The sequence below is a fragment of the Merops nubicus genome, unplaced genomic scaffold (assembly GCF_000691845.1).
Source record: "Merops nubicus isolate BGI_N331 unplaced genomic scaffold, ASM69184v1 scaffold21867, whole genome shotgun sequence".
Classification (NCBI taxonomy): Eukaryota; Metazoa; Chordata; class Aves; order Coraciiformes; family Meropidae; genus Merops; species Merops nubicus.
This window is the reverse complement of record NW_008622563.1, coordinates 9938-21944: the sequence shown is the minus strand read 5'-3', so window position 1 is coordinate 21944 and position 12007 is coordinate 9938. Positions and strand designations below refer to the sequence as shown.

The 12007-nt window shown below is 37.3% G+C and overlaps 1 protein-coding gene across 1 annotated transcript in view; it reads right to left on the bottom strand.

The window, feature by feature from the left end:
* LOC103777301 (breast carcinoma-amplified sequence 3-like) overlaps positions 1 to 12007 on the bottom strand; it is a gene marked incomplete at its 3' end in the record, with an annotated part of 44704 nt that overhangs the window by 26837 nt on the left and 5860 nt on the right. Inside the window, exon 2 of the mRNA XM_008944853.1 lies at positions 10039 to 10189. Within this exon, the coding sequence (XP_008943101.1) occupies positions 10039 to 10189 (151 nt within the window). The remainder of the gene's footprint in view (positions 1 to 10038; positions 10190 to 12007) is intronic.

The window sequence follows — 12007 nt, the reverse complement described above, 5'->3', positions numbered from 1 at the left end:
CAGGAATACAATACTAATAAAACACCCTTTCAATTACATAGTTCCTGCTCTGCTATAAATTTAATTGGAGCTGTGACTCAGCTGAAGACCATGCTCGTGTCATTTCATGATATTCACCCAACCCATATGATGTCAATGACACAGTTCCCTACTAAAAGTTAATACCAAACTCCAACTAAATGCCACAATATTAAGGGAAGTTTGTCTTGTTGGCCATAATTAATTTCTCTGACATAATTTTGGAGGGTTATTTCCATTTTGAATACAGAAGCACCGATGTATATGTGTCCAATGAAAAACACACCAGCATTTTCTAGAGAACTGGCACAAAAAATGATGTGAGCAAGCTAAAGAAGAAAATTAAGACAACACTTTGTCAGAAGAAGAGACTCAGCAATAGTGTGCAAGTGCTTTGATGTTGACAATGCAGTAAGAAAAGATTAAGAGCTATGGAAACAATTCAGTGCTATCACTTGCTGACTCTTGTGATGAATCAAACTGTTATCATCTCTGCCAACGTACCGGGTTAGCTCTTTGTAAAAATCAGAACTAATGACAATATTCTAATTAGTTTACTTATTTTTTTCTACTTTATGTAAGAAAGAATTACTAAGAATACTATTAACATACTTTGAAAACCATAGGCAACTATGACAACGGGGCCACACAGTAGAATGATGGAGTCTTCCTCCAAGAGCTTTATGTCTCATAGAATACTGCTGGCTTTTAAATTTTTCTTTAAAACTCAGAGTCAAACAAGTGACGTGACTTTAAAAGAAATAAATAATTGCATATATATGATATGAAGGAACCTCTTTACAAATCCATATATTATAAATCAAATGGTGGGAGTGTGCAAAAGACTGAGAACCACAGTGGGTTTATACTCCCAACAAACAGGCTTCAAATCGGATTCATAAAAGCAAAAGCACTTATCCACAGCTCCCCAGCTAAACACACATGATTTCTGAGGGTGAAAGTTTTATCCAGACCACATGAGCAGCGACAAACATATGAGGAGAAAAATACTGCATGGAATTTGCAATTACACGTAAAATTTCTGAAAAAGGATATCTGTCTAAAAATACATAAATTTTAATTAGCTTATCATTGTGCCTAAAACAAGAAAACAAAGACATGTTTCCAGTTGTCAAATCATGTATAAAGCAAGCAAAAGCAAGAAAAGAAATGGTAGGCTCCATTATTCGCCAGGCAGTAAGCTGTCAAATCTCCATTCATTTTGTTTACACAATTTTAGGTCTCATTAAGACCTTAATGGATACAACATGATTTCTTCCCCCACCCAAAGTGGGTTTTTATCCTAATTTCTCTGTAGGCTAGTAAAGGCCATATTTTTGAGCTAGTACTGGCATTAAACAAACCACAAAAGAGACTTGTGAAAGACAGGCAACAATTTTGGAGTCTATTTCATACATTCCCCTCTTTAATCTAGGCCTTTTAATCTTGCTTCAATCTAAAATAATTTCTGCTTCATGCAGGGGGTGAGTGACCCATCCATTTGCTAAGACAATTCACTTTCAAAACTCTTCTTCCAGAGTCTTTTCCATTCTTAGATCACCATCAGAAAAAAATACTTCAGTACTTTGTAAACTACATTTAGAATTGCTCCTCAGGCAGAGTACTTCAGTAACCAGGGATTCTCCAGGAATATGGCCCCTTCTTTCCTTTAGTGTCATATTTAGTGCCTTGGCTTTTCCTGTCTCTGGTAGAGTTCCTATATCCCTCACCTGCTGTCCTCTGCCACTCTCTTAAGTCTGTATCCTAATGAAGCTCTGAAGTTCTTTCTGCTGAAGATTGTGTTTTGAGAGAAATAATAAGAGGGTGATAGATGTGGAACAAACTTCTAGTAGTGGAAACAAGAGCCACATCCAAATACTCTAACAGAAACTGATAGACAGAGCTAACAAGTATCCTTGGCTAAACCTAAACATCACCCCCTCCCATACCAAAACCTTCTAGCAGAAAGTTTCTCAATTTTCTTTCAAAGTTGCAAGATGTTCAAACTTCTTCCATTCTGGTGGCCTAAAACTTCAACCACCTAACCCCATCTCATTATAAAAAGGTGACTGGAGGTTATGTAGCCCTGCATGAATACTGAACCAAGCTCCAACTCAGGGAAACTTGCTAAAATTTTTCTTTTTAATTTTTTTTCCCTCTGTATTTTTCTATTATGGTGCAATTGTACATATTAAAATGTAAACCCCTCATTATTTCAAATACCCTGATTATAATGGAGCTGGAATATATTTTTTTCAAGTGTGATAAGCTTTTTTTTATTTAATGCTCATTTTATTTGCTTCATTTCTCTTACTGCAGTACTCCAATGCCTACTCACTGCTAACCTGTCTTATTTTTGAGGGGTCATCATTGCTGTTTTCTGTCTGTAAGCAACTTAGTGCTACAGTAATAAAGGAAGCTATATTGAAAAAAAGAGGCTAGTTTTGGAAAGACATTGCAATCTCTTCTGCCCACTGGGAGATAATTTATTTTTTTAACTTCTCTGATACTTAAAAATTAAATGCTCTCTCAAAGGTTAAAAAAAAAAAAAAAAAAAGAATGCAATGCTTGATGGTGAACACACATCCATAGTTTAAATGGGAAATTATTATGCAGTGCTTCCACATATGGATCAGCCATGCAAGTAAACAAATTTTAAAAAAAATTAATTGAAAATGAAAATGTCTAAGCACAGAGGACAGCAAATGAATTACAGGCATGCTGGGTTTGAAGTGTGAACTCACCATGGAGCTTTTATGGAAAAACATCCTGCTCCAAACAGGTAAGGTCTTCACGTAAAGGGGAAAAATGCACAGAAATTAGATGAAAACTCCATTACCAACAAGTACACTGTATATCATGCTATTAAGATTTATGCAGAAGGTAAACAAAATAATTTTTTATAACCATTCATGATGCCCTGAAGGAGATGTAGCCCTCTAAGGTAACCAGCATGCCAAGCTCACAGACACCAGAACCCACGTGAACAGTCCCAGTGCCACGGAACCACCCTGGGAGCAGGAGCTGGCTCCTCATGCACAACCCCCAGCACAACTGAACCACTGGGGTGCACCAGTCACAAGCAGGCTTTGAGGTCAGAGCTCAGCTAGACATAGCTCTGGCCTCCTTCCTGAAATCTCCTGACACAGCTGAGGCCAAAGCAGTCAAGAGCCTTAAACAGGCATTAAGTCAAAACTAACAGAAAAAGTAAATTAGTATCAAAAGCAACAGATATGTGAGGCCTGAGTGGGACAGCTTTACAAATTCACTGAAAAGAGGCAAGACCTGAGTTAAAATGATGACAGGTACAAGCACAAACTTTTAAAGGAAATTACTCAGCCCTTTTCCTAGGATAGAAACACACCATTAAATTCAAAATCTTTAGGAGCTGTATGATGCAGTGATTTTATTCCCCCACTTAAAAGCTTGCATGGAATGCAGGAGAGAAAACCCTTACTTATTTCAAATGTATTTGATGTTAAAAATAACCTGATATAGAGCTGAATGTTTTTGGCTGCTCAACAATTTTTCTACACCACGAATTTATTTGACTTACTGTTCAAGCATTTTGCACAGTGTATTGTTTTTTAAGTGGTATCACACACCATTAATTTTCGTGCATTTTTAATGGATATCTCCCTTGTTCTTTGCATCACCCTTGAAAAAGCCACCACCATACTGACATTAGCATAAAATCTAAAAAAGGCAGGTAAATTTAGAGCTACTCACACACTTCAGGCTTCTTTGATTCTCATTTGGGATGTAACATTATCCACAAAATTGCTGAATAATTGATTTTGTAAATGCAAATGGATTATTTTTCTTTTTATACTGTGACTCCATGATAAATTCTGGCTAGTTGAAACAAGTGAAATCTTTTCAGGCAATGCACTAACAGAAAGTGCCTATCCCAGAAAGATGTATAAAGCACTCAGCCATATGCCTACACAGCTAAAGTGATATCAGCCCAGTAACTACATTTGACACGAGCACAACACCAATGAATGAAGATGCCCCTTAAAAAAATATTTAGGTGAAGTTACAAACCCAAGACATATGTTTTTTGTCATGCAAAGATGTAAAAAATCCAGTAAAGAAAAGAATATTGCAGAAAAAAAAAAATTATTAGCAATATAGGTAAAAAAAAACATCCTGAAGATCTTTTGAACCCTGTTTAACAGACTAGGCTTTAACTGTTTGCATTTCAATAAATGCTTGGTTAACACTCTTGGGGAGAGAGTTCATTTGTAGAACCAGCTGCTGTTCTAGATGTAATAGATCATCTTTGGATAGTGATAAACCCCAACTAAAGCGTATGAACTGGACGAATTGTATGTTCACTCAACACATACAGTCCCTGAGTTGAAGACCACTCTAATGCTCAACAGGAGATGAGCCCAGCACTACTGCACTCTTTAAATATTTAACAGAAAGCAAAGTCTCCTGTGTAACCCAGACCCAATATAATTAAAACCTGGCCTGTGTCTAGCGTAAATTTGAAGATTGGTCAAATCTGACTGGGAGATTAGAATTTCTAAATTATGATCCTAGATGTTTTGGCAAGTATTTGTATTTTTTGCCCTCTCTGCCTCAGTTTCTCTGCCTGCAGAAAGGCAAATGACATTTAGCTGAGCTCATGAGAATTTTAGAACATAGGCTTTTGCTTTGCGCAACACACAACGTTCATCTGATTATACTTGCAAATTAACAAATTCTATTTTAATTACAAATTGAGCCAGGTGGACACATGCTTCAATGGAAGGTTTTCTTTGTTGTTTGTTTTTAAAATGGACACAAAACCTTGTATCATGAAGAAAACAGAGTTACACTTCCAAAGACTACAACAGAGTCTTAATAAAAAGCCTTAAGTGTGAGAGAGACAACTCAGCATTTCCTTTCTGGTCAGAAGACATAATGTCTTTTAAGATGATCATTTTTTCCCCTATGATATTTATATAAGCAATTGTTTTACATTGTTTCCTTCACATAAATGGATGGTATGCTAATTGAGAGAGGGAATGTACAAATTACAGGATAACCCAACCTTGAAAAGACAGCACCAGATGGCCACGCTCGGCGACAGTGACAGAGCAATGCTAGGGCAAAAAACTCACTGAGGTTCCCTGTTCTCATAGCTACTGAGAAATTCCAAAGGAAAATTATGGAATGAAGATGATTTATGGCTCAAAATTCCAACTCAATTTTCTCAATTTCTTTTCTGATTCTGCGTTTCAGCAAATTGAAAAGTGAATCATCCTTTTATTTTGTGTTCTCATGAATAGTAAAAACTATTACAGCTGTTAAGAGCTGTGCAATCCTCGCTTATTCTAACCCTCATCACTGCTGCCACAGCAAGAATCTTCTCATAAATAGGGATATCTGATCATAAGTTAGTGCAAATAACTGTATTTCTTATCAATAACAAATCATTACAGTAGTTGCTTTATTACCAAAATACATTATTAAAGGTGACAGAAAACATGACTGAGAAATGTGCTGGAAAGAGAAGGTCTGGCTCCAGCACGCAGGCAAGCTGACCTATTGTACTGAAATCCTCAACTTTACTTTTTATTTTTTTTCTTGATGTTTTTAGTTACTTTTTCCTACTGAACTGTATCATGACATCATGACTTTGCACTCCTTATTTTTGTTTGCTTCAGTAGCAGAACCTGGGATAAATTAAGCTCTTTGAGTCAAAAACAAACAGGTATCAGGGATTTTCAGTACATCCGATATAAACAACGAGAAACACTAACGTGATAACACTGCATCAGACATTTTACCTGTTTTTTCACCTCCTTATTGGGTGTGGAATGAGAAATGGGATAAAAAGTCGATAGAGTTTCATGTTTAAAAACACACTATCTAAATCTTTTGGAGGAAAATAAAGGTTTATTCCTTTGCCTAGAAGGTACATTGCCTGTGCCTGTTTTGACAAGACCCAACTAATGCAGTTTACATCCTGGTATTTCACTAAAGCTGTAATGCAGTTGAGAATGCAGTATGATACAAATATAATGACCATATCCCTTGAGAAGGCTAAAACAAATGCTGCTGTCAGAGAAGCCAATAGTTTTACAATAGTTTTTCTTTTGGCGCAATTATTGTATCTTTTATTTCCTCCCTTCCTATTGCAGCTCAACTGTGTCGCCACATTCTTATGAACTGGAAACTAACTACGACTCATTCCACCAACACAAGGAACACTTACAGAGCTGCTGCAAAGCACAAAGCTGTCTTCTAACATATTCTGATTCACTGCCGTTTATAGACAAGCATGAGATGGATCATACAGATCTTCCCCTTTCAAATCTATAAGCTCTTTGTAAAAGAGGAATGAATTAACCCATTCACCAGACTTGAGAAGGAATTCAGTATTAAAATTTTGAGAGAGAAACTGAGGCACGGATATATAAAGACTTATTAAAAGTAGCTCTTTTACTGTCTTACATCCCCCTAATCTTTAAAACATAAGATGCTTCCTTACTCATTAGCGTTAGAGCCCCTTTGGGGAAGGCTATCTGCATCCTCAGAGTGTGCTGACAGTACAGACTACAGGAAAGGGAGTCAATGGGATGACAAAATATAGGGACAAAAATTAAGTGCTGCACAAAAGTGCAGAAATCACAATGAGAGACTTAAAAAAGCAAGGGAAGAAACAAGGGCAGGGAACAAAAAAAGACAGTGATGGAAGACGGGAGGTAATGCCCTGAGAGCCTTAGTGCTGAGAATGTAAATTGTATTCAGAATAAGAGAGTTTAATGACTGATCAAAAAATGTTCCAAAATCTACAAGTTTACTTGGGAAAAAAATAAAAGCATCTGTGATGAAGAGCACAGTACTGACACGACTCCAGATTCCGGTCTTTCATTCCCATAGGGCCACAGTGAACACTTAAAAAATTTACTGCCATTCCACCTGTCAAGTGAGATGACATGCTCTGCAGCTCTGCTGGAGACCGACGAGATTAAGAGCACTGATCAGTCCTTTCAGTACCTGAAAAATATTTTGCTGTCCTGGATACTAGCAGAACAAAGCCCAACTTGACTTATTGGTTAATAAAACCTACAAAACTCAGTGAAGATGTCTAGTATTAAAGAAGCTTTTCAGATGTTAAAAGCAAATAAAAGGGGACGAATCCAGAACTGCTAATTTTAGGGTATTCTTTTAGTCTTGCTTTTTTACTTTTAGAAACGTACCACAACAGATTAAATTTTTAATTCTTTCAAAGCAGCAAGAACAGAAAAGGAATCTGCTTCGAGGGCCACTGAACAGCGCCTGTAAAATCCAACTGATAGCGAGTCCGCCTCCTCTCCTGATCACTGCACAATCACAAGGTTAAGCAGCTGCTCCCAAGAAGAGCCTTGTTTCCTCGGAGCAGTGCTTAAAGGTGCTGACCATGTAGGTGTAAATACATCTGTCTTTTGCCATTTGCAGTAATACATGCCTCCTACACTTCTCCGAGCGAGGCAGATGGTCCCTGTCCTGTCTGGATATTACACTGCACAGACTTCCAGCGCTATGTGTTTCTCGAAATCTGAGGGCAGATGTTAAATATGTTAAACACACGCTTTGCCCCCTGGAGGTTTAAGTTAAGGCTGCTGTCTCAATTTGGTCATTTTAGGCATGCCAGGCTTCTTGGATCCTAAGCATTCTTCCTAAATCCCTGCTTTATAAATACAGCTTTTCATGTTAATTTTGTGTTCTTTCATCAAACATTTTGGATGCAGAACAAATGAAGGAAGCTCTCAGCTTAGCATTACACATCCACACAGGCTTCACTGAAAATTATGATCCTCATTCATGAAAACTCTATTTACACAGCAGGGTATTTCCCATGACTGTTGTTTTCCCCCCCCTTACATAAGCCTCACTGAATATTTTAAATTTAATTAGTTTTAAAAATGACACAAAATAATAGGACAGGGACAGTTCCCAAATAGTAAAATTTGCTCAAAGAAAGCTACAAATACCAATACTTTCTTTTTAAGATATTTAAGAATAAAACATTGAATAGAATAATGCAGACTTATTACATTTGCAATAATTGTGGAAAAGTTTGCTGGTATCACCACAGCATTAAGAAAACAACAGCTTTTGTAAAGGCCAGTGGGCGAATTACTATTATAAACCAAGTGCTTATTTCCAAAGCACCCCCCTCACCACTGCTCCTATCACCCCACATTTCCCTGGCAGACACTCAGATGGCTTTTTACGTTCTTCCTGTGCCTTGCTCCACCTGATTTTAAGTGTCTGTTCCCTTTCTAGGAGTCTACAAAGAGCCCAGGATTACATTCCTGTCCTCCTCCGATTGTACTCTTCAAGTCACGTTCTTGCTGTTTTCCTTCTTTGAGGAACTGTAACCTCCTGATGATCCTCCACACACATCAACCTCTCTCTGATCCTACCTTCCTCACTGTCCTCACCCTAGATCACACCTTTCTATACTTTCAAAATTCACCTGATCACTAGTGAAACCTTTTTTCCCTCGCCTGTGTTTAAATTGTAAGCAGAAGGAAAGCCCACAAAAATAAGCAACTGAAATGTATGTGCAGAGGAAATTAAACCACGACATTACCCTCATACTGTTTCTTTACTGTTCCCTAAGTTCCATTTACAATTATCTGTGCAGTTCAGGAACTCATCTGCAGACAGCCTCTGTGCTGAGAGCAATTGTGTGTTCGTAGTTCATGGTCTGGCTCAACGAGCCTGATGAAATTCCTGTTCAGAGCAGCGTGGCAGGACGGGCTTGTGAGACAGACATGTACAGGGATACACACGTATACATGGGAATACATACACAGGTAAGCTTCCAAACGTCCCCATGCAGATACAGTGTGCTAAACAAGACAAAACCAGATTTTACAGCATGTCCTGAACATTCAAGCACCGAATATGGGAATTACTCAGGGAGAGGGGGAACATCCATGAGCTCCTGCCTGAAAAGTAATTCCTGGCTCACGAAACACAAGGTAAAATTCACCTCACTATTGAGGCTTGAGCAGGGAATCACCGAAGCAAGCAAGGCAGTGCCTGCACCCCTTTGCCAAAATGCAGGGAAACGTTATGAACCTGTAGGACTCTCAGTTGTTTTGTCCAGCCCCATGCCATAGTGGAGCTATTTTTCTTATAAATATAAAAGCTATCTGTAAATTAATGGATCAGACTTTTAAACAGAAGATATTCAGGGAACTGAACAACAAAAAAGTGAGAGGAGAAAAAATACATAATGATCACCCACCAGCTTTAAGTATTAATTGAAAAAAAAATAAAGTTTTGAAATTTATCAAGAGAAAAATATCAACTGTTGAATAGTATCAACTCACTTAAAATTGTGACAGTTTATGGACCTCACAAAAACTTCTTAGTTATTGTAACATACATATATTTAGTAAAGCTTTTCACAACAAATATTTTGAAGTGGTTTACTATGGCACAGTGAGAAGTACCAAAGTGCAGCTGGCTCCGAAATGAAAGTGCACACGTGAATTTCATAGTACAGAACAGTCACTTCAGAGGAAAAATAAGGTCAAGAAAACAGCAGGATTAAGTTTTGTCTTTATGCTCAACCTGGCTTACTGTCTTTCCATCTCTGACAGTCAAAAATAATTTCTGCTTGAAAAGTTTGGAAATAATAAACAAACTTTTTTTTTTTTTCTTTAAAAAAGTAAAACCATAACTCTTTCTGACTGAATACAGCTCTGCTTATGTTTCATACCAATTCCTGGTGTGAAACCTCTCCTGATGTCATCGTACAGTATTTCCCACTGCAAGAAAATGACCCATCCAAATGAATTCTCCTGAATTTTAGAGATTTCTTTTCAGGTTTTAATTATCTGATGCTGGTTTTCTTGTCTCCTCTTCCCCCACCCCTCTTCTGTTGCCATTAAATTACATACACTGAAAATAAAATAAGGAATAAAACAAACTAGCACTAGTAACACATCACTAGTAACACAAATTATTTCCATATGAATTATAAATAACAATGTTAGGAAAGGTTTGTGCACATACACTTACCCTGTGCGTTTGGTGATGGTCCCTAATGTCATTGGCTGCTTGATTTGAGCAAGAGGCAACACCACAGTCAAACTTGGAAGAGGCAGGAGTCGAGGGTTCCCAGGATTGTTGTTGGTGAAGTTATTGTAAGTGTCTTGGCTGTTTAATTTACCTTGATGGGATAGAGATGTAATAAAACACATTATTGGAATTTTTTCTTCCTTGATCGTTCCTAGCAATTGCCTCAAGTAAGGCACTGCCAAAAAACAGGGGGGAAAAAAAGAAATAACAAGCTCCTTTTGTAAACAAAAATACATCTAAAAAACTAATCTCCATTTCAGCTACAAAAAGACAACAGCAGCAGCAAATACTTGTTTTTATATATGGGGATACAGTCCCCTTCCATGGAAGGGAAATTGTTCATGTTGCTGCTGCTTGCCTGACAGTTTTGTTCACTCAAAAGTTCGGTTTGAAGAACAAGCTCTGGATTCCAATTCTCTGTTAACAAACAAATGCAAAAAAACGTATGGAAGGGAATTATTTTCCTGAAGTACCACATACAGTGTTGGTAATTGCAAGTCCTGAAAAGGTCTCTCTTGTTGTCCCTACGGATAAACAGTCATCTGCTGAACTACGACCGGAGGAACAGAACAAGTAACTCTATAAAACAACGCCATGCAAACTACATGCAAAAAAAAATCAAGAAAGTATCAAGAAAGTAACAACCTTCATATTCATTCAAAAAAAAAAGAAGAAAACAAAACACAGGTAATTTAAAAAGGAAGGGGAAAACACAACAAAAAAATCCCAACAGCCCTAAATTTAGGTTGTTTCAAAGAGGTCTGTGCTGGAAAGACGCCCAGTTTAGATACGCTTTCTTACTTTCTGTATCATTCTGTAGTCACAACCTTTCATTCTTCAGTTAGAAAAGGAAACTAGCTACAAATTTCATGGACAGTAAAGAAAGAAATGGGAAGAAACCAAAGAAAGAAGTTAAACAAAAAAGGGGCCAGTCTGTTTATAACAGAATCAAAAGTACTTTAAATAGACAAGCAACCATGAATTAAAAGGTTTAGATCATTAACTTGTTTTTCTGTGTTCCTATAATGCTGTGAAATGCTGGCTTTGTTCTTAATCAAAAGGGAGCCATATTGGGAATTAGGTTCCTAAACAACCGATGTATTCTACACAGATATTATACAAATCCCAGGCCAAATCCATACAATCTGACTGAAGAGCAGCCACCTTTTTTCAAGGAAGAAAAACAGCACAGAAAAGGGTTTCTCACAGGAAGCTGCCTGAAAAGCTTTAATGGTACTTCAGATGCATTGAAAATAGGAAAAGGAAGGCAGAAAAATCTTAATGAATGTCTCATCATCCTAAAGACACTCAATGCTTCCTTTACCCTTCTTTTAATACTATATAACTGTAAGCTTAGGGGTTTTATTTGTTTTTTCTACAAAATCCACAGACCTCTGCATGTTAGAACAGCACAATAACAAAAATGATGAAATTACAAAGTGTATTTCGTGTTAAGTATCTGGCCTGAACACTGGTCAATACATTTTAAGAGAAATAGCAAGGCTTTAATGAATAACAAGCCTATTGAAGTCTCAGAGAGCAGATTTCATTAATAGCAATTTTCCTCCACCAACTTGGAATAAAAAGAAACAGGAAGGGGGAAAGAAAAAAAAAAAGCTCAGTTTTAAATTAAGACCGAGATGCAATTAATTTTTTTTTAAGATTGGTTTCATAATGCGTTCTTGGTTCTTGTAGAAAGGAGTATGAATAGTTTTCTGCATTATTGTCTAATTAGTTACTGTTGCATGTAATCAAGGCCCCTCTGAAAGTGTTTCACCCTCCCATATTCACCATGAGCAACTGCCTGCTACACAGCGAGCAGCGACGGGCTCTACAGAGGGGGCTCCAAACGTCTGTAATTTGTTTTCTTTTAGTTGTTAGGAATATAATGATTAACTATGAACTGCTG